This window comes from Hylaeus anthracinus, unplaced genomic scaffold, assembly GCF_026225885.1.
Source record: "Hylaeus anthracinus isolate JK02 unplaced genomic scaffold, UHH_iyHylAnth1.0_haploid 27477, whole genome shotgun sequence".
In the NCBI taxonomy this organism is placed as follows: Eukaryota; Metazoa; Arthropoda; class Insecta; order Hymenoptera; family Colletidae; genus Hylaeus; species Hylaeus anthracinus.
Window position 1 is genome coordinate 46,679 of NW_026535266.1, and position 24,066 is coordinate 70,744.

The 24,066-nt window shown below is 40.9% G+C and overlaps 1 protein-coding gene across 1 annotated transcript in view; it reads right to left on the reverse strand.

Moving 5' to 3' along the window:
* The window catches only part of LOC128893419 (uncharacterized), a 32,106-nt gene extending 8,256 nt beyond the window's left edge, over positions 1 to 23,850 (reverse strand). The window contains exons 1-2 of the mRNA XM_054154327.1: positions 22,462 to 23,850; positions 1,737 to 2,032 (exon numbers count right to left, since the gene is read on the reverse strand). Of these exons, the coding sequence (XP_054010302.1) occupies positions 1,737 to 2,003 (267 nt within the window). The 5' untranslated portion in view covers positions 2,004 to 2,032; positions 22,462 to 23,850. The remainder of the gene's footprint in view (positions 1 to 1,736; positions 2,033 to 22,461) is intronic.
* Positions 23,851 to 24,066: the final 216 nt, after the last annotated feature.

Here is a 24,066-nt window from a genome sequence, read left to right on the forward strand (position 1 = left end):
GTCGAACTAATAAAGGGTGGCGTCACGCAATTGGGACTCGTCGGGTTGCGTAACTACAAATGAAACGAAATGGTACGCGCTAAAGTTGAGGGCTATATAAAGGCTTCCCTTTATTGAGCCTTGTTTGGTTCGGTTTCTAATGCCGGTTATGATTAGAAATAATAATGGAGTTTGACGAAAAAATATTGTCGAGTGTGGTTGTCTAAGGATATTTAAGAAGGGTGACGACGTGTCTGACTAGATCGGCTGGATCTACTTGAACTTGCAGTTCACTTGGAATTGGGTGTCACAGACAAGAGACGAAGCATGTTACATCCAAAAATTAAAATAATATTTATTGTTTCGTTGTTTAATACATATTCAATGTATGTATGATAATAAAGCTTTGGAATATTTTTGCTGAAGATTGACAAAGACTGAATTAAAGGAATCTTGTGCATCTGATTTTTGTGTAAAAGTGTCTAACGCAGGTAATAATTAGGAATAATGAATTTGAAAAAGAATATTTTCCAGCGTGGCTTTTGGGAAAATTTAAGAAAGTTGACGACGTGTTTGACTAGATCGTCTGGATCTACTAGAACCTGCAGTTCACTTGAAATTGGGTGTCATAAATTTATAGACAAAAATAAAACATGTTACATCGACAAAATTTAAAATCAAAATTATTTTTCGTTCTTCAGTATGTATTCAATGTATGTATAATAAAAATGTTGAGGTTGTAATGTATGTAGAATGAAAAGTTGAGGATCTTTAAAGGCTTCCCTTTATAGAGGTTTGTTTCACGTCTGTCAATATCACAACTTGCTTTGTCTCAATTTTACTATTCTTCAATACGCAGATAACGAGAGCACAGTTTTGTACACTTGCAAAATGTGCATTTCTAAACTTTTTTAACACGATAACAGTATCAGTTTCATCCATTTTTAAGTTGATAATAACATCCGTCGAGCCGAGACAGTCAAGTACACTGGGTGACACTAAAGTTATCTCGAGGAACTACTTAAACTAATTTTTTTTCTGTCAATTCTATTCTATATTTAGAAAAATGAATACTTAGTTTCAAAATATATTTCTAAACATTGGATAAAAACAATTATTCCAATTGTTTTTACACTCAATCCCATCAATATTCTTATTCTATTGAAGAAGTTTGACTAAATTGAATAGTATTTTTCGTATTACCAAATGAATTCTTCATTATAAATATGTTTATAAATAAGCTTATAAAAGTATATTTATATATTTATCAACATATTTATACAAACATATTAGAAGACTTGGAAAAGTTTTTCATTGAAAAATCAAAGGACTTTTTCAAAAATGGAATCGAACAACTGCCTTTACGATGGCAAAATTTGTTATAAAATGATTAAAATTACTATGTTGATTAGTATTTGAGATTTCTTTAATAAATAAATGTTGATAAAATTTTGATTACTTTTCGGTACTCCTAATACGAAGCTTCGAACCTATCATTTAATTTAAACAAATTTCTTCAATAACCATACAAATATTTATGGAACTGTATATTTCCTTTTTCAGAACATCTCGTAAAGTATTCGAAAGAACCGAAGATTAGAATTCACATGCTTCAAAAGACCGGCAACGAATCCAAAGGATTCCAGTCTAATTAATCGGTCGACTAATCATCGATTCGACCAAGACTGTTCCCGTCCCGATTAGGAACGAATCGTAATCGATCGCGTGGCATAGTTCACGTAGATTCATGGACTTACCTCGCTCTTCAGATTCAATGGCACGTCGCAGGGACCGTCGAACTCCGCTTCCGTTTTCACCTGATGAGACAGCATCCTGTGGCTGTGCCTGGGCGGTACGGCGGTCGCCAACATGTTGGGATGCTGCAGATGCTGAAGACGAGGGTGGAGATGGGGCTGGTGGTGATAAGGCGGCGACAATCGGGTGTTCAGAGTGCGAAGATCAGCTGGCGGGGAAGCGGGCGCAGCAGTACTGCTCTGTTCCTCTTCGGCCGAACCCTCTGCCATGTCAGTCTTGCATCCCGGGGACTCGTAATCTGCGAATCGACCAAAACTCTCTGAGGACCGATCTAATAGGCGAAATCGCTACGCCTCCTGACGCTCTACTCGTATAATGGTGGGAATATTGCTTGCGAACTTCGAATTAAACGTTATCGTTGACCACGGTAACATTTTTTTAATGTTCTCTTTATATCATAGAAATTTCTTCTTCGAATTTGGACGCAACGTTCTTGAAATATCTTTACAGAAATGCAACCTGAACGAAGTCGATTTGTAAAATTATATATGTAAAGCGATTTTTAATTTTATGTCGAATACAATTTTTGAAGACCCGTAATTACTTTCTATTATATATATATATATATATATATATATATATATATTATTATTACTTGATCATCCCTTTTAATTCTTAACAGACTAATAACGAAGCTTCACTTAAACATTTTCACATTCACATTTCTTTGCCGGCGATTGCTCCACTTCTAGACAACAATTAGGCGAGTAAGACGCAGGCGATCGATAGGATTTCAAATAGTCCCCAGCCAGCCGAATACTTGAAAGGGCGCGGACGACTCGCATAAACACGATACTAATTAAACGCGGACCTCCCGCCAGCCGTACCGGAGCGTGGTGCGTGCAGCTGTTAAGAATGCAGACAGTAGAAATTAGGAGGATGCCCGTTCATCTTCCGACATCAAAGCAAAAACGTTTGGTCGGCGGAGCGAAGGAGGCGACGCAGAGGGTGAGGTGAACGCGTCACGACGCTACGAGGATAGAATTCGGCGACTATTGCGCCCCACGTACACGTCACGACGCGTCATCGTCATCTAGCTAATTTTATTTCCGTTAAGCGCCTACGGTCCAGAATTTCTTCTTGTGGGAATGGAGGTTTCACAAAGGATCGCCATTTGCAGGCACTGCCAGAAAACAATTTGTTATTTGTATGTTGTCTAACCCATTCACTGTTAGACAAATTTAGAGCGTTTTGCTCCGTTGCTAAGGGTATACAGGGTGTCAGAAGAATGTTGGAGTTCCTTGAAAGGGGTGATTCGGGGAGTGATGTGAAACAACTTTTGCCTTGGCGAAAATGTATGAGAAGGATTCGTTAAGGAGATATTAACAGAAAACCCCGACAAATTGGAGCACCCGCGGTGCGTAGGCTACCGCTAGGCAACCGCGGTGCGTAGGCTGCCCGCTAGACGGCCGCAGTAATATAGACTACGCTCTACCGGCATACTCGCGCTCTGATTAGTTGGGGTTTTCTGTTAATATCTCTTTAACGAAGCCTCGGACAACATTTTCGCTAAGGAAAAAGTTGTTTCGAATCACTCCTTGAACCACTCCTTTCAAGGAACTCCAATAAATTTGGGACACCGTGTATAATTAACATGTTATAACCGTACCGTCTGAGTTATTATTTGTATAATATAAAATTCTAGTATTAAATATGTCTTTTACACTGTATTAAATTCTAATTCATCCTTTCTAATAATTCCTAATTCAAACAACAATAAAAATATTCGCTGACCAAGGTGGCAGTGAATAGGCTAAACTTGTTTCTGAATGATATTTATTATGTTGAAGTTTCTATTGGTTTATTTTTAAGTAACACGTACGCAATATTTATGTTACATTACTGAGCTGTATGCAAACCATTGTATTTTACGACTTTTCTCCATCTTTCCAAAAATTTTGTAGCTTTATAGAAAAATATCACCTCAAGTGTCAAACCAGCTAATAAATATTTTAACCTTTCATAGCATAGTGTGTTTATACAATAATATAAATAATAATAATAATAATAATAATAATAATAATAATAATAATAACTAGATACCTAGTAGACCAGGAATTTTATTTTCAACTGTAGTCACAAAGTATAGTAAAAGAAGATCGTAAAATTTATTTTCACAACGACAAATTTAATGTCACTTTCTACTATCAAAATAATAACCTAGATTACACATCTGTATTAAATCTTCCCAAGTTTAGCCCAAAGCAAAACGCTTTAAATTTACCTGGCAGTGAATGGGTTAAAGCATTAATTCCTCGTCCTCCTAAAAAGCATTAATTCCTCATCGTTTTCCTAAAAATCCCCCAGTTAGATGTGTCAAAGCCTCCTACACGAAGCGTTAAGAATTCTCATCCGAGCCATTAGCGCGAATTCAAGGGCAGTGATCTTCGTTTCGTATCCTTCCCCATCCTCCGTTTCTCCGTTCCACGCCCCAGAAGAGACTCTGTGGGGTCCCAGGACCGGGTATCCATCGTCGAAGCCGCGGTTCGTGTACTTGGTGAACGCAACTAACAACATCTGCTTCTATTTTTGCGCTGGCCCGAGTCCAGCGGTTCACTTTTTTAAAAGCGCCTATGACGAACGGCTGGATGGATCATCGAGCGGAAGAGCGAAGAGGTAGAGAGAAACGAGCCGGTTATTCTGGACAAATTATTGTCAAAGGGCGGGAGCGCGCACCTTCCCTGCCCGCCAGCTACTTTGTCCCTCATGAAAGGCGTTTTATAATGGTCGTCGTGCAAATATTTCTCGCCAGTTTTTAAAACAGCGAACGGACAGGCAAAAGGGAACCAAGGGCTCCCAGGGAAGTGACGAAGACACCTTCGATGATTGCGAGACAACCGATTGGCTCTTGACGGGATGCTAACGCGACACGTAACCAGGTAATTGCTGCTGTTTCGTTAGGACGCTGTCGTTCAGAGTTTCTGGGAATAACTGAGTGCGAGTGATTAATGTAAGTCGTCGATCGCCGAGAAATTATCGTCAAGGTTTGATCTTCTGAAAATTTCCTAGATGGCCTCGTGATGTAACTTGTTTGGTACAAGTGTGTATTAAGAGGCAGAATGAAGTGAGAATTTTAAAATTTCCTGAGGTGACAGGCTACAAAGAACAGATCAATGTTTAAGGATTCAAATATGACAAGATATTGAGTGATGAATTTATGCACTTAGAATTCTGTAGAATGATCTGAGAATTTCAAAATTGTCTGAGGTGACAGGCTTCAAAGAACAGGTCACTGTTTGAGTACTTAAATATAACAAGAATCCAGATGGATGAATTTATGCACTTTGTAGATTCCTCTGTTAATTGCCTCCAAGTCCAAAGACTCAAAGCTACGTATTGGTTGCACATCAAGCCATTGGAGTTGTCTTGCATGCTCTTTGTACTGGTAATACGTGCCACTGATTAAGGTACAGTACACCTTACCTCATCGTATTGCCCAGCAATACAATCACTCTCAAATATTCGTATCTTTAACATGTATCGAAGAATGTCTAAATTAAGTGGTAGGTTTGATGTTTCCAAATAAGTGTAAAGTTTATTTGGAGACACCAATGCTATTATTAATTAAGACAAATTTTGTCAACAGACATGAAAGGTATGAATGCTTATGGGATTGACTGCGTCTGTGTAAAATTGACTTTCCTACCGAAATAAATAAATAAAAATAAATCTTTTTATATATTCTTGTAGTTAATTTGTCAACAGAAACCTTCACTAAAACTTCCTTTGTTCTAGTATAATTTTTGCTTGAGAAATTATCCTTGTACTCAATTTTTTTATTTAGATTTACCTATTGTAATATTCCGATGTTTGATTTAGTATCTTACTTCTTCTCTTATTAACTCAAAAATATTAAGAGATATTTTTCAGAAAGGTTTATAGCATACGTAACTTCACATTTCCCGAATACCTTAGGGCAGTCGACAGAATCCGAACCCGAAGAAGACGCGGATGAGCCGTGTACGTCGCGAATGCCAGCGACTTCGAGCGATCTTCGACGTCCGACGGTCGAACGAGGACCACCCTTTTTTCCATTTGCGGTCGTTAATTTCCGTCGGAATGGTATTAATCGGTCTAGGGTCGCGTCCGTGAAATTACTAGACGCTTTAACCACCGGCTGTCCAAACCGAATTCGTCCGCAACGATTATTATATCGCATCCTGAGGTATAATGCCGGGTATTCCGAAAGCTGGGGCCAATTAGTATCGTCGATTTGGATGCTTTAATGAGAGTGCGGTTTCATTAGCGTATCGCGCATCGCCCCACTCGAATCGTGATAGGTGAAACGGAAGGAGGATCTCCGCCGAAACGGGACGAAGAAATCGTAAATGATTACAACCGTGATCGTTCAAGTGTCATTCAAGCCTTAATATTTGAAAATTGCTACCTTCGCGTTTGGCCTTCGAGAGGCGTCGTGTTTCCGCTCGGATTCAGAAGAGGATCGATCATCGCTGAATCCTGCACGGAAATAACCTTCCACTTTGCCGATTACGGATAACCGTGCCCGCGCATAATTGCGAGTCCAATTCCAAAGTATTTATACCTGCGCCGTTGACTTCGGGTCGCGCGTTCTTCGATTGCCGCCACTTGATAATGCACCACGTTTCCTTCGTTACGCGTCACGGGGCTTCAGATGTTGTCGTCGACGTCCTGGATGATCGTCAAACTTGCAGAGTCTTTAGCGAACCGGAATCGGATTATTTAATGAAAGCTTTCGTGAAAATTCTGCTGGCTGAAACTCAGTCTAGCCTCTAACTATTTATGGACAGTCGAGTCGAGAATATATCACGCTTTTGGCCTACATTGCTCAATCACAACCTCCTTAATAGTAATACACATCATAGTAATTACACATTAATATTCAGTAAATTATAGCGAGGCTTCCAAACAATTCTTTCTTGGATCATCTCTCTTTTTACTGGGTTGTCCAGGAAGTTCGTGTGAATTTTTAAGAAAAATTCAAAGGTTGAGATAAATATTGATATATATTTATTGAATTATATACAGTCAATCCCATCAGTATTCGTACCCAATACATCTATTGAAGAGTCTAACTTAAATGATAGGCTTCATGTTTTTAAATCAATTTTCCATTATAAATATGTAAACAAATAAACTTCCCACATGTATATATTTACATGTGTATAAATTTACTTGTAAACATGAAGCATTCATTTAAATTAAACAAATTTCTCATAGAAGGTACACGAATACTTATGGGACTGGTACTTATAGGTACCATTTTGTTCCACAACATTTCCACTTATTAAGGGATGTATACATATCATTTCTTTTCATTTGTATTCAGACCTGTATCACCTTCAAAAACTCTAATTTGCAAGTTTGTTCTGTAATTCACTGTATTTTGCAGTATTCTATTGTCTTGCGATAAGTAGTATTACGTTGTATGTGATACAGTATGCTTTTATTCGATCCATTATGTTCTATGATGCTCGAATGTTCTGTATTTTGCAGTTTTAAGCCCCCGTTTGCAAGTTTGTTTTGTAATTCACTCTATGTTGCAGTATTACACTGTGTTGCGATATGTGGAATTCCATTGTATCTTGCTGCATTGTGCTATTATACAGTGTATAATGATCTATGATGCTGATCATTCTGTATTTTGCAGTATCAAGATCTGTTTTGCTGAAATATCCTGTATTGCGCAGAAGTATGTTCAATTCTACAGATACATTATGTATTATACCGTGTTGCTATGTATAGAATTCCATTGTATCTTGCTGCATTGTGTTATTATATCTTGAATTATGATCGTTGATGCTAAATACTCTGCATTTTGCAGTATTAAGCTCTATTTTGCTGAAATATTCCGTATTACGTACAATTATGCTGTATTTGCAGATACATTTTGTCTTATAGCGTGTTGTAATATGTAGAATTCCATTGTATCTCGCTGCATTGTGCTATTATATCGTGTATTATGCTCTATGATGCTAAATACTCTGCATTTTGCAGTATGGAGCTCTATTTTGCTGAAATATTCTGTATTTTGCTGAAATATTCTATATTTCGCAGTATTACGCAGTATTCACACCGTTCTATAATGCTTGAATATTCTGTATTTTGCAGTCTTCAACTCTACTTACCAAATTGACTATAAATGTCATTCCTTCCCTAAAAATGCTACAAATAACCCTGAATCTTCCCCAAAATGTGTCCACAGTCCCCTTCATATTACAATTCATTACTACGTTCGCTGGTCCGATCACGTCCAGTAAAACGTCCAGTTCGCCTCACTTTGATCAGTCGATAATGATCAAACTGAAGCACCCCTTTCTCCAGAAGAGGGTCAATCCGACTCCCCGGGAGTCTTCTAGACGGGTCATCTTAAGACAGCCGACGAAACGAGGGGTCGCAGGCCATCGATTTAACCAACTCCGGTCAATTTTCCCAGGAAATCGCGGCTGCCAAATCTTTTCATCGAACAACGAGTACCTGCTTTCATCGGGTGCATCCTGGCATGGCTCCTCGAGCGATAATTGCTGACGAGATCACCCGGTGAAAGTCCACGTAATCGAATATGCAATTAAAACACCGGGACCATTGATACGAGGATCGTTCGAGTGTCTAGGGAGGCAATTAAAACGCGTGCATTATGCGACGAGCCGTCACGAGCCCGACGCGAGGTTTCCTCTCTGTCTACCCTCGACCCTCCTCTCAAGCACGCCAACGATCAGACGTTTAACCACCGAAAGCCACCCTGGGGGCGACTTCGTCGCGACTCCCGGTTGTGTCCCTCGACTTATGCCTCGGTCCCCTCTTACCTGGGCCCTTTTTCGATATTTCTCGTCCTCGCTTCGGGGCTAGGCATCATGTTTTCGTATTATCGTCGTCCAGTAAGCCGAGGATGATGCCGAGGAGAACACAGCGATGCCGGCAGCGCTAGCAGCAGCGTGCAATTAACGGGGTTGATTGATGTTAATTCAAAGGGTAATTAAGAATGTTGCGCATAAAAATCTGGTAATTTATGGTCATTGGGGATAATTATATGTTGACCAGCTTGTAATTGCAAGCGCTCCGTGGTCCGCAACACCGTGAATAAGCGTCCAGGAATTGCGGGTAGCTCCTTCGGACCGGCTGTGTGTACCGGTACGAGCGTGTCTACGCTTAACCGGGCTTCTTCCGCGCGCGTACGTGTGCGTGTATGTTTGTGGGTGGGATATACGGTCTCAGATCGCAGCTTATTATAGGGGCTAGTAGATAAGGTGGGTTTAGAAACAACCGCGCGCCTCTGGCCGGCAGCTAGTTTCCACATAGTCTTCCCCACCTCTGGCTCCATCGTTCTGACCCTAGGTGACCGTGTCTCTCTCCTTTCCTCCTCCGCTTCTCGCTGGCCGCCTCCAGCGTAGCCGCGGAGGTGCGTGTAAACCGCCCAAAGTCCGGGGCCACGATTTATGAGACCGATTCGTGGCCGGCCAAGACTTGCCAGCCGTTTTAGAATTTTAGGCTCGGTCAAATTCATCGCGCAAAACGCGCTCCGTTTCTGAACGACGCTCCTCAGCAACGCCTCGACGGGGAACTATAAATAACCGAACGCGGATAATCGCCATATGGCCGCGCATGCCGCGCAACTACCCGCGGTTTCTCAGACACGCCGCTGGCACGCTTTATGCGCCGGTTCGATTTCCTGGTATACGTGTCGCGCCCCGGTGAGAGAGGCACGCGTCCACTTCCGGAACCGATGTTAGGCGGCGTTACGGGCGAGAAATTAGCGTGTTTAGGTCGTGACTGCGGAGAACCTAATTTCTGATGTCAATCGGGTTGGGCACAGAGCAGAAGAAAAAGAAGAGCGGTATTTGGTTCAGCGGTTCGGAAGTGGTTCAGTTGAAAGGAGGGTGGTGAAGTGTGTATGTAGGGTTAATGTCAGGAGGAGGTGTCTTCTTAGTTTGGGACAATGTAACTGGGTTCTATTTCAACTGTTCTTCAAATATTTTGCAAAATTTATAGTGACATAATCAAACATTGTCAAATATACCTGAAAATATTGAGTTATGAAACACTTATGAAGGCTTCAGGTCGATTCTTGAAGGAAAACATATTCAAACACTTTTGAATATGTTAACAACTATTTATCAACGATTTCTTGAACCTAAATGTGGTTAGGTCTGGGTTCCTGGATGCTATTTCAACTATTCTCCGAATGTTTCTATAATGTATAGTGAGATAAAATCAAGCATTGTCAAATATTTCTGAAAATATTATTGAAGATTTTCTCCACCACCATAGCAACAAAAAAAAGGTCTAGATTTCTATTATCCTTCTAGGTCTAATCTACCTCTAATCTACCCAGTGGCTTCGCAATCCACCGCAGTGTATATCAAATTCTGCGAGCGGCGAAGGCAGAAAGTCCAAGGTCGCGTGCGAGGGGGGGTCAGAAGAAGAAGAAAAGGCGGAAGAGAGAGGCAAAACGTGGAAGAAGGCAGCATGAGTAACCCTCCTACTTGAAACGCGGCCAATAAAATGATCCCAGCGGGACCAGTTGGCAACCGCCCATCGCGACATTGTCCTTGTCGAGTCCTTTTTTTCACGATCCCGTAATCAATCGAGCGGTCTAATGGCAACGCATAATCGTGCCATTGTGGCGCCTGGGTCGCGTTCATAACGCGAAACAGACAGAGAAAGAAGCTTCGGCTGTGCTTGCGTGCGATTCAATGAAACCTAGGGTGACAAAAGCCACCGTGAAATACGCGCGAGTTCGTTGTTTAGGCTCTCGCGTGATCGCCAGTGATATTGTTTCTTTTAGTCCGGGGAGAGATTTGTAGGAGAAAAATTATCTAACGACCACGGATTAGAAAGATGTTTCGCGATCTAGGATTGTAGTTCATTCTTTTTAATTCGTGACCGGGGAAGATAATACCGCATTCTTTGCTTCTATTGCTAAAGGTTAGCCTTTGTAGATATACAGATGATCATAAATGTACCCCAAGAGATATGCAAAGGGATGTAAGAGATACTGTAAAGAGGATTACACATTATAAAGTAGTCACTGTTATAAGAATATTAACACTTTATCGACTGGTAGAATATTAATAGATTTTTGCTAGATGATATGTTATACAAATATTAACAGATATGCAAAGGGATGTAAGAGATACTGTAAACAGTATTACAAGCTATAAGGCAGTTAATGTTATAAGAATATTAACACTTTATCGACCGGTAGAATATTAATAGACTTTTGCTGGATAATATATTATATAAATATTAATCGAAAATTTTAATAGATAAAATAAAGATTGAATAGTACTAACTTTGTGAAAATATAAAGTATTATTGAATTTAATGATATCTGCAATCACTACTGGTTAGTAAAGTGTTAAGATTCAATATGAGACTGATGCGTGGTTAGTATACATTGTACTAATGCAATAACACCCTGCAAGTAAAGCAGAGCCATTAACTCAACCTCCTCAATGAATGCAAGATATACTGCACATGATACTAGAACTATGGAGCACAGAATATTATAAAAATGATAAGATTCAATATAAGACTAATGCACGGTTATTCTATACATTGTACTAATGCAATAATATCCTGTAAATAAAGCAGAGTCATTAACTCAACCTCCCCAATAAATGCAAAAGATGCTGCAAACGATACTAAAACTATGGAGCAGCGAATTTTATAAAAAAAAAAAAACAATATATATATGTCGAATTGAGTAACCTCCTCCTCTTCGAAGTCGGTTAAAAATTAAAATAAAATTTATTGTTTTGTTGTTCAATACATATTTAATGTACGTATAATAGTAAAGCTTTGGAATACTTTTGCTGAAGATTGACAAAGACTGAATTGAAGGGATTTGGTGGATCTGATTTTGGTGTAAAAGTATCTAATATAGGTAATAATTAGGACTAATGAATTTGAAAAGGAATATTGTCGAGTGTGATTGTGTGAGGATATTTAAGAAAGTTGACGACGTGTCTGACTAGAACGGTTGAATCTACTAGAACCTGCAGTCCACTTGGAATTGGGTGTCATAAATTTATACACAAGAGTAAAGCAAGTTACATCGACAAAATTTAAAAAGATGCTACGATTTGTACTAACACAGTAACGCCGTGGTAAATAAAGCAGAGCAGAGCAAAGCCATTAACTCAACCTCGCCGATGCCCTAATGATGAATTCGCAATAACCTTGGCCAATCGCCAACTAAGACCTTAAAGACTGCAAAGGTTGCGACTACCGAGCGGCGAGGATCGCGGATCTTGGGGGCGGAAACATCGGATTGGAACCCGTTCCGGTACCGATTTATGGACACTTGGCCGATCGAGGGTCCGGCTCGCGTAACGCAGAGTCGTCCATGCGAAGCCGTGTATCCTCGACGAAGCATTCGCACAGTCGCATTAACGGGGCCGCTGTACAGTTTAATCCTTGCGTTTCGTGACTCGGGACAAAGCCCCTCGGATTTCTGACGGAACGGTATCGCACGAAACGACCATTACCTCGGCCCGGCACTTAGCCGGCGCGCTTACGTACGTACGTGCGTTAAAGATTAATTCGAATCACTCGATACGCCACGGCTGTCCCCCGTGGGAGGAACCTGCTACAACGGGCGACGACATTTAACCGAATCGTTGCTGCCTCGAACCAGTTTAGAGCCATTAGGAGAGCTCGGACGGTGACGGAAGAATTGGATTCTTTCTTCGAGCCTGTGACATATATTCCAGTTCGAATATGGGGTCGAACGCGGTCTGTGAAAGGACGTACGAGATTGTGGAGTACGAGCTTGAAGAGTATGAGCTTGCTACTTGATTAGGAAGAAGTGAATTCGTGATAATATTTAGATTATTGAGTAATTTAGTATGGTAGTTATTGCTCGATAATCGACGTCTTCAAAATATAAAATTATTCAAAATATAAAATTGGTATTTAATTCTGGATTCAACCTCTTAGAATAAAAATATCAGTATATTCCATCAAGTTATGATAAATTAGCACTCAAAGTATATTATCTCGTTAGATTAATATTTGAATAATATAGTAATTTACCATGCAGTTATTTCTCGAAAGTCGATGTCATTATTCTAGATACAAAATTGGTAATTAATCCTGGCTTCAATCCCTGAAAATAAAAATATCCGTATAATCCCTCGTTTCTAATAAACTCGCATTCGTAGAATTTCACATAACGAATCATGCGAATGGGAATAACTCAATCTCCTAATCTTATTGCATGTTGAACCATACTGGAACATCAAAGCATGGGTGTGACCAAACCGGCGGCAGATGCGATGGCTGATCGTGTAGATCAAGGCTGTGAAACTTCAAAATCGAACAGAAGTGGACTTGGATCATGTCCAGATTATCTCGTGACACGTAGGAAGAAATGTGGCGGGTTGAGGCGCAGACGATATAGTGACTTTTCATTATGTATCGAGGATTATGTTGTACTTGGAGCGATGTGCGCTTTTTGTATTGCTCTATTATTATGCTATTAGGGTGTATAACGATTATTTTTTTGTTAATCTAGACTAAGTGTGGTTGAGGGAGGAATATGACATCTGTTTTAGACGTCTGAATAAATCATATATAAAATTCATGAAACGCTGCAAAATGCATCGATAAAATTTAGAAGAAATGAGGCAAAACTTATCCCTAAAATAACTGTCTTTAGATACTTAGCTAATATTGCATTTACCAAATGAACGAGGGAGGGATGTAAAAGTTTTTCGTGTAGGTGCTTCAGGACTCCGAATAAATGGTAATCTAGATCATTCCTTTGTTACACCCTTGATATATAATGGGCATTCGAAAAAGTTCGTGGCGTTTTGTCGCTAGATCAAGGCGAGAATGCAGGCTTGTGATAAAATTTGTGGTGTTCACAGACAAAATGCTCTATCAAAATTGTAATGTCAAAGATCACGTGGTCGACCAATCACAGAACGATGCGATGAAATGATGGTTGAGATGAAATGGTTAAGAAACGCCACGAACTTTTTCGAATACCGAGTATATTTATTTATTTATAACATTATAAACTATGAAATACATAATTAACATTCTATGGTACCCTATCGTGCACATTGCTTCTTTTCACAAACCTAAACACTCCTAAACTTCCTAAACACTCGTTCTCATAATCGCGCCTCAAGACTCATCCACATCGCGTCCACATTAGAATTCTCAGGAAGTATGCATGACGAATCGAAAACAGCAGAACAGAATAGAACAGTTCACGAAGAAATAGTGCTGGGCGATAAACAACGACCCGAAACTGAATACAGAATTTCTCCGTAGCTCAAGAAGCTTGTCCCTGAATGACGCAAAGATTTTTCAGATCAGCAGAAATGCTTCATTTTCTTTTATTAATTAATTCCTGGATCGCTATCGTTAACACTGTTCGAAGACGTCTATACACGCAGCTCCAGAAATAACTCTAGCGAAGCCAGAGCCGCGATGGCGTTAAATCGGTATCAAAAATTTGCCGCGGAAGATGGAAAATATGACGACGGTACTCGCTGCGTAGGCGAGCTATCCTCAGAGGCGCAGGAAGAATATTTCATGTTTTACGGCGCCGCCGTCGTTGGGGTTTGCGCCCGGGCAAAAAAAGTGTCAGCCCGTCGGCTAAATCAGAGCGTGAGTGCATTAAACTCCGAATTACCACAAATAGAACTTTAACCGCACATGCCCATTATAATGGTACCCCCTGCTGAAGATGTATTTACGTACCGAACCGCCTTCGCGGCTCACGCTGAGTCGTCGGAATTAACATCTGGCCCAAAAACGCGCTCCGCTCGGTTCATTGGACCCCTTTTCCCCTCCCTTGTAAAAGGATTAACCGTTTTGCTTCGGGGGTACTCGCCGATCGATCAGATTTGGAATTAATAATACAGTTAGTTTTCTATTGATATTTGAGATTGATTGTCTATATTTATTTATGAATTAAAATTATATGACACACGTACTATAATATAATTCCAATTAATTATTAATATGTATATATGAAATTATTTATAAATACGTATACATCGTAATAGGTAAGATTTTATATATAGATATATATGAAAATCTATTATGTAATAGATAAATGTATAATATAAATTAATATTTAAATACACCGCCCGGCTTTTTACAACTAAAGAAACACGTTGAAATAGAAAATAAAGAAGGAGAAATATGAAATATTTACACATTAGAATTTGTCGGTAAATATGGAAGATCCCTCCTCGCGAATACCGCATTCTTCACACTCATGTTTGAAGAATCAATTTTCAAATGAAATTAAAAAAAAAATGTTAAGCAGCATTAGGTGTTAATTGTAGATTTCAAACCTAAATATCTGTAAATAAATAAACTCTAGGCACCAAAAGACCCTTCTTACAAGACTAAAAATATGGTGCATTTTATTTCCTCGTAACGATAAATATTAAAATAAAATATGTTGATATAAATATACATACACTGAAATATCCAATTTGGTAATACCAAAACTACATATCTCTTCTTCGCACACACGTATTAGAACCACAGCCACATTTACACACTCGTTCTAATCACGTCACTGTCCACTGCCTTCGAAAAGACATTCCTCATCCAGCTGACCCTAATCGAATCCCCAGAATTAACCAATCCCAAGCGTTCTAGTCAGTCTCAGTTCTCGCCGTCGCACATCGTCGAATCGACTCCGCAATCGTGCAAACGACCGACAGAAAAATCGCGTACACGCGAGACGAGGAAAAAAAGGGGGAAGGCGTGAAATATGCGTGGAACATCGGGCCATTCTTCGAGGAATTTAAATTCTTCTCGGGACCCTCTTCTCCCGACTGGTAGCCGAGGCGGGAAGGAGTCCTCAATAGGGCGACGAGGCACGGAAATCTCGGGAGTGCTTTTACACGCAAATTAGGTCTATTAGGAGCATCGAGCGTACAAAAACACTCGTGCCGTAGCATCACTCTGTCCCCCGATGCGTGAGCCTCCCCGCCCTGATTACGCACGTGCGTGCTTCTTTATGAATTATTAGAATTAATGACACCGCACGCATAGCCTCGCGCCACGGGGCGTAGCGTCGTCCAATTGCAAGCATCGACGGGGAATCGTTTCAAAAGGAAGAAAGACATCGCGCAGGGGACGATTCCGTTCCTTGTCTGCCCGTAAAAAACGCTTGGAAAGTTAATTCTTGCGCGCAGATCACTGGGACACTCTTGAAATGGCCTGTCAATGAGAGTGGTAGCTGTGAGCCGGAAGCTTGAATCATGAATGGCTGTTTTAGAGGATGGGTAGGTCTTTTATTTGAAGAGAAGGTGGAAGAATATTCAAGACGAAGTTCGAAGTACTGTTTAATGTTTATATGAAGAAATATGGTTGGTTTAAGGCTTTACTTGGTGGAAGAATATTCAGCTCAGAGTAGGAATCATTATTCACAATGTTCATACGCAGAAATACGGTTGATTTGAGGCTTTACTTTGTGGAAGAACATTCAGCTCAGAGCTCGAAGCACTATTCACATGTTCATACGTATAAACATAGTTGGTTTGAGGTTTTATTTTGTGGAAGAATATTAAGCTCAAAGCTCGAAGCACGATTCACAATGTTCATACGCAGAAATATGGTTAGTTTGAGGCTTTACATCATCGAAGAATATTCAGCTCAAAGCTCGAAGCACTATTCAATTGTTCATACGCAGAAATATGGTTGGTTTCAGGATTTACTTTATCAGAAATTATTTAATTTTAGAAGTTTAGGAGTCTGTTTCTCTTTTATTTATTATTCTAAATAAACACACGATTTTTATTTCTATATATGAAAATTAAATTCAAAATTCTCGATTGGCTTTCTTAAATATAGTAACACCGTGTAATAATTTCTTTGATTGAATATTCTTCACTGAAAAACGTTGTCATTCATGAATATAGGAGTTTCTACGAGAGATAGGACACGGAGATTTGAACCGATTTGTGTTTTCGTTTCATTCCTTATTCTTATCTATGGGAGACGGGATATTGCATTCATATATTTCATCGAAAAGAAGTTAAGCGAAGTGAGCATTACAAAATAATAAAAAATAAAGCTTCCAAGATTTAGACATAGTTTGATCCCAGTTTGCTATAGTTCGATAACCCCGAAAAATTATGTACATCTCCTCCAGAACATTCCTCTACAAAAGCAACCATTTTAGAAACTATTTTAGCAACTATTTGAATTCATCAAAAATTCCACATTTCCTTTAATCTCCGAATGATACGAGGACATGTCCCCTCCTTAATGATCCATAAATGGCCAGAGTCGATCGGGAGTCGTTCCGCGGCGAAATTGAATAAACGAGAAAAAGAACGGAATTGTCGAGCAAGAAGGAAACAAAAACGGGCTTCCTATTTACCGGAAATTGTTTAATCAAACACACGAGGGGGACACGTGTGTCGGCCGATTAATAACGCGATATCGCGCCGTGCACGGAGGTACGGACGGGGAAACACTCGATTCACATTTGACGCCCGAAGACGGTGGCGTAACTTGCTTAGCGGCGGTGATTCGTGAGTCGATAATCGATGGAGGGCGCCGGATGGAAAATAGAGAAGCAAGGCTACAAAGCGAGCTGGAAGTGGGTAAGTTGTCGAGCGAAATGTTATCGCGCGCCGGATCGTCGGCAGGGGTTGAATCGGGTAAAAGGGAGCTGAATGGGGCTGCAAACGGGGGTTGACGAGCCGGAGGGAAAAGGAGAATAGAGACGGAGGATAAACGCCCGGAGGAACGAGGAGAAATGTGGAAGGATTTAAGAAGGGGAAAGCATCGATTACTTTTCTTGACCTGGACAATATCCTCGTTTCCGACTCTATTACTCATGACCACCGCACTTTTATATCTCCTTTACTTCGAGACATGATACGCTTTTGTATTCCTATATTATTATGCTATTAGGGTATAAGGATTATTTTTTTTTGTAATCTAGACTAAGTGTAGTTGAGGGAGGATTGTAACGGCTGCTTTAGACGTCTGAATAAATTATGTATAAAATTGAAGGAACGTTGCAAATTGCATCGATAAAATTTAGAAGAAATGAGGCAAAACTTGTCTCTAAAATAACTGTCTTTAGATACTTAGCTAATATTGCATTTACCAAATGAACGAGGGAGGGATGTAAAAGTTTTTCGTGTAGGTGCTTCAGGACTCCGAATAAATCAAATGTAAAATTGATGGAACAATAAAGCAGAAAGATCTAAGACAAATCTAAAATTTATCTTTGAGATAACTGTCTTTAGATACTTAGCTGTATTACATTTTCCAATTGTTAATTCTCCAGGCAGTCTCATAAGTAGACTGCGGATCTTTATGGAAAATGAAATCTTTGCGAACGTGACTACAAAAATTGAATCTAAATAGGAATTTATTTTATTCTGCAAATGTTGTAACATGAACTTTACTTTCAATCCTTTTTATATTCTTGCACATTGTTTGGGTTTTGTAGGTTCTTGCGCATTCAAATTGCCTATGAATGCATAAAGATCGGCAGTCTACTCATAAGTATTCATACCTTCTATGTACGTTAACCCTTAGAAGCCTGATTTCCCAAATTAAATTTAAGAGAGAAAGAGAGAGAGAGAGAGAGAGAGAGAGAGAGAGAGAGAGAAAGAGTACAAGTGAAAATTAGTGTGTCTGATCTTTTTAACTTTTGTTCAAAAGAACATTATGCAACGGTAACATCCATACAAGCAAATATTAAAAACAAACCAATTGCTAGTGTACAATTCGATTGGAAAGTCTGCTATCAAATTTGAAACTGAAGAAATCAGAAGACAGAAGAAATCTGTCTACATTAAATGATGAGCTTGATATTTCCAAATAGATGTTTCATGACAAATATTTACACAAACATTTTCACATATATATGTTTATAATGAATATTTATTTGGGAACATCAAACCTATCATTTAATTTAGACAAATGCTTTAATAGAGATAGCAAGTTTTAATAGACATTCAAGCTACAAAGTTTAACAAATTTAGAAACTCCAAAGTAAATAAACTCTCAAAAAAAGTAATGCTACGAATCCACGCAAACCCATCGCGAAAAAAGAGAATCCTTCGGAGTCCCGAGAAATCGGAAAGTTCGTCAATTGGGCGAGAATTGCCATCGTCTAAATATCAATTTACGAGGGTGGAGAACGACCTCGGGTAAGAAAAGCTCACCAGCATCCCGTTTCCTTTCCCGCCAGCGGCTGTCCCAGCGATATCCAGAGTGGAGTGCTTCCTTTGGGATTTTCCGCCTTCGACTCTCCATCAACCGCCACTTTCCTCCTCTCTTTCTCTCTTCCGCTTTCGAGCCGGTGCAAAGCGGGCACTCTCCCTCGCCCGTTTTAACCCTCTCTCTCTTTCGCTCGCCCATGGTCCCGAGGCGGCAAGCAAAGAACTCTCCTACCCTCCGGGTCGCCGGCACTGATTTTCTACCCTCCACACCCTTCCCGTTCCGCCGAACCGCACCCCCGCGAGCCACCGTTTTCCCCGGTACACCTTCGTTCCTCCCCCGACCACGCAGCGTCACTCGTAGTCACGCTGCCAACACGTGCTCCTATTTACCTCTCGAATCACATGGTCCGGGGACGCGGCACGGCCGACGTGTGCCGCGAGAGGGAGAGAGGCGGCAGAAGGGGGCGGGAGGGGGTTCACTGACGGTGTCATTTCATCGAAAATACCTGGGACGCGTATGCGCACGCTGGTTAATTGCTTTCATGACGAGTGCATGCGTGCTCGACACGCGGCACGCCGCGTACTACGCGATTCGGGGATAACTCGCGGGACGATTTAGATCGGGCGATATGGATTCTTTTGGGTGCACTCGAGGGGAATTCGCACTTGGAGGTTTATTATTTTTTTTTAAGAAACGGAGCAGGGGCGAGTGAAAATTAGGGTGTATGGCTTTTTTGGTAGGAGTAGGTTAAATATTTTATATTGGGGGTAGGATCGAAGGGGTAGTTTTTTGTGTGGATTTAGGAGGAATTCGCACTTGGAGGTTTATTGTTTTGAAGAGAGAGAGAGTGAGTACAAGTGAAAATTACTGTGTGTGTTGCTTTTTAATATTAGCATGTGAAATATTTTATATTGGAGGTAGGATCGAAGGGGTAGTTTTTTGTGTGGATTTTGGAGGAACTCGCACTGGGAGGTTTATTGTTTTGAAGAGAGAGAGAGAGAGAGTGAGTACAAGTGAAAATTACTGTGTGTGTTGCTTTTTAATATTAGCATGTGAAATATTTTATATTGGAGGTAGGATCGAAGGGGTAGTTTTTTGTGTGGATTTGGGAGGAACTCGCACTGGGAGGTTTATTTTTTTTTAAGAGAGAGAGAGAGAGAGTGAGTATAAGTGAAAATTAGTGTGTGTGGTTTTCTCAATATGATTAGGTTAAATATCTTCTATTTGAAATAGTATTAAAGGGGTAGTTTTTAGTATAGTTTCGATAAGGAACTCAAACTTTTATATGACAGAGGAAATTTTCATATATATACGAGAAATGCCAGACAATTTTAAGCAAAGGTGCACCATCATAAATAAAAATATCTTAAAAAATGTTAGACTTCCTTTATTACTACAAAAACTAAAAGTAAAACCGTTATAGAGAGTTATATTAAGTAGAACCGTTATAGGCTTAACAAAAAATAAATTTGTACAAAGAAGATACTTTCACAAAGACTTAAACTTGAATCTTATTTGTAAAGAAGAAAAGGTTTTGTCTATTAAAATGAATCTTTTCAGTTATTTTTTATTCGATTAATTTTGTATATATAAATCAGTTATATTTAATTTATTCATAATTGTGTATTACGATATTTGAAATCAAACTGAAGTGCACAAATCAATCTATGTCCATCAGATAAATTATTCTAGATTGCTTTCGTAAAGCAAAATTTATTTCTTAAGGAACCATAGCACTAACAACTTCGAGCAATAATATACATCGCTTCTTGGCACTCGAAGGGTTAATAATAGCATAGATTTTACAATCTTTTAGATAAAGAAATCTCTCTTCCTCAAACTCCAAAATAAAATTCATGCAGCGATCAACCCCCAACTAAGTCCTGTTTACCCTCTCAAATTTCTACCCGCGATTCTGTTTGTCACCCCCAAAGCAATTCATGAATCTTTCCCAACGCCATCGATCCTAGTCCACATCGTCGAAGGTTAAGAGCCCTCTGCGTTCGCTCGGCCAATCCTTCAATTAGCATTTTCAGAACGCGGACGCGCGCGATTATCACCCTAATTATTGGAATGCAGCTAAGTAGCCGGTGGGAATTATCACCGCGTTCCACGGCGAACCAAAGACGCGAAACCCGACGCCGGTTTCAATCCCTCGCTACCAGACATTCCCGCGCGGCACGGCCTCGGAGTAACTTTCTTAATTACTGAGATTAACTTAATGGTATCGGGGCAACGATTATCGCTCGCGAGCCTCGCAATTGCCGACCAGATATAAATACACGCTGCGCACCGGCGTACCGAATTTTGATGGAAACTTTTTAACGCCTCGCGGGATAAAGCGCCTACCTACTATCGATGGATACTATTTTCTCGCGTCGACTTGTCTAGTCTCTTCGTTGTTTGAACTCGGATTTGTAACTCAGGTTTGTAACTCGGAGTTTCCATGCTTAGTTTAGTGGAATGGATTCGTGAGATTGATATTATTTATTGTTACGAGGATTTCCAATGTAAATCTAGAAAAATTAGTTCTGGAGGTGAGAGGATGAAGAAAATGAGTCTGAAGGGGTTCGTGAATTTTTTGGAGGGGCTTCAAAGTGTTTCTAATTGCTTTAGTTTTCTAATTGTGGAAGTTTTCGTGGTTGCACAGGATCACAATAATTTTTAAATAACGAATACTGGTTGAAGACTTTTGATAGAGCTCGTGTAGACTAACGGTTAAATTAAATTAAGATTGTTCCTACAGGATGTTCCTGTGATGTTTTCTGTTCTGTTTATGAATTATTTCTCGAGTTCGATTTGCGATTGTGTTCAGTGCAATTTTGCAATATTCTCGTCATTCTTATTTCTCAGTTATCTATTTTCTCGAAGTAACATGCGAAGACGAGATCTTCTAATTGCCATTTTTTAACAGGCTAATAAATGGTAAGTCATGATACAAATTCGTTGAAGCTAGGTCCACAAATATTTTCTGACATAAAACTACACAACCAAAGACCGTGATACAAGAACCTCATCCCGACATATTTTTCCTATTTATCGACTTTGACGTACAACGTAAACAACAATCAAAATTACTATTAACTTATAACCAGCCACACAAGTATACTTATACCCAACCATTGCGACATGAATATCTAATCCAACAATACTGTCATAGCCTACATTTATAACCAGGGACCAATGAAATTTTAATAGAAGCGATTTCGACGACAGAAGAAACTCTATAAGTCTGCGATACTTTAACTTACATTCACGCGGCATTCTAATTCTCATTACTCTGACCAAATATTCGAACACCTACTCTTCCATTGTCCTAAACGCGCAATTTCTGCTCGTAATCGATTAAACCTGAAAACGTCCCAACCTCCCAATCGAAATGCATAATTGATGGTCCCGTAAGGATTCACTGGGTCGACAGATATCATAATCGACCGATTTAGCCGAGTCGCGAGGTCCTATCAGCCCGGGATCCCGGATCGTATCCTCCGGTTAAGAAAACATTAGATTGACACTCACCGAAGGAGATCTGTGACAGCTGTACGTGGGACGTCGTCCTGACGTGGTTTACACCGACTGCTATTATGTATTTAGCACGTTGCCACCTGCTGGATGGAACCTAGCCTTGTTCCCAGCGTCAGCGGGCCCGTCGTTCGCGTTCCCCTCGTGCACAAAACGACTTGGGGCGTTCCACTCAGGTTCCCTTTACACCTTCGTTTCTCTTTCACGACTCCACGTCGTCTAACGACGACAAATAGCCTCGATGGACCGACCTCGACGGACAAACGATTCACGAATACATCGACCGCCGTGACATCAGTCTACTTAATTACGCCGGCTAATTGCGAGTAATTAGGAGCGATCGAGGAGCGAACGGTCGATCACCAGGGAGTCGAATAAACCTCGAAATCCTCGAAAGGAGCAGCTTCCGAAAAAAAAGTAACTCGCGGTATAACACAACGTCGCGAGATAAGGCGGGAGGCACGAACGACGGTGGAGCGTTCTTTTAATGCGATTTTAATTATTCTATTTGTCAGTGAGGCACTGGCCGATGGCTATCGCGTAATTTCGCGTTAGAACGGACACAGCAACGGTGTCACGTGTGTAATTACCCGCGGAGGATAATTAGGAGTTTATTAGAGTCCTTGTGTCACCACCGAGAGTCGGCGGTATTTTTTCCTTCGGATCGACGCTCGTCGTTGATCGATTAACACCACCTGTCCAGGCCACCTGGCACGTTTAACGCCTGCTACACGTGGGCCTCGGTAACGTAACTTCTCAAACAGTCCTCCCAGCACTCCAAAAATCGCGAAAAGAAACCTCTCGGCACTGTCCGACGATAGTCAATGGTCAGCCGCGACGCGCGAGTCTATGGACACCGATACGATCACGCGGCACTCGTGTCCGAAAACACGGCTCACCCAGTCACAAATTATCAGTTCACGACACAACAGTTTCTCGAGAGCGAAAAGCGAGTCCGGAATCCAAGCGTGCGTGTGTTCCTCCGTCCACGTGACGACAGAACGGCGCACGCACCCCAACGCTCTGATTCCCTGGTATCACTTTCGAGACCATACACTCGTCGATCACACCGGTGTATCACAAACAACCCTCCTCGGTAACCTCCCGGCTTCTTTTGCTACCTGGGGGTGTCTCGGCCCGCCACCGGGGTCCAACTCGAGGGCGAACTTTTCCCCGGGTTCTTCGTGGCTGGCGCGTCCAACACTTCCGGTTCTGACGGATGAAGCGCGAGGGATGATCCAAGGCGTTCGAACGACTCCACTTGGCGGTGGATCGAGGGCTGACATCCAAGGCGGGCCTCGTGTCGCTGGCAGCGTGGTGTGCACGTTGCGTGGTCGGAGCTCGGCGCGAAAACTTGGACCTGAATCCTGACGGTCCGCAGTCTGGCTGCGTAGTGGCTCCGGTTTGGAGCCGAGGGAAGGCAACCCGCCGTGGCTTCTCTCCCGCCTAGCCGGCAGCCAATGCTCGTTTCGCACGGTGGGGGTATCGTAGGCGGTACCGTGGGCGGTTACGATGCGCGGAGGTGGTCCGCGAGTTACTCCGCGAGATCCCGTTGTTATGATTGTTATGAGTGTCCGAGCTGCCTCCTGGCGAGGTGCTCTG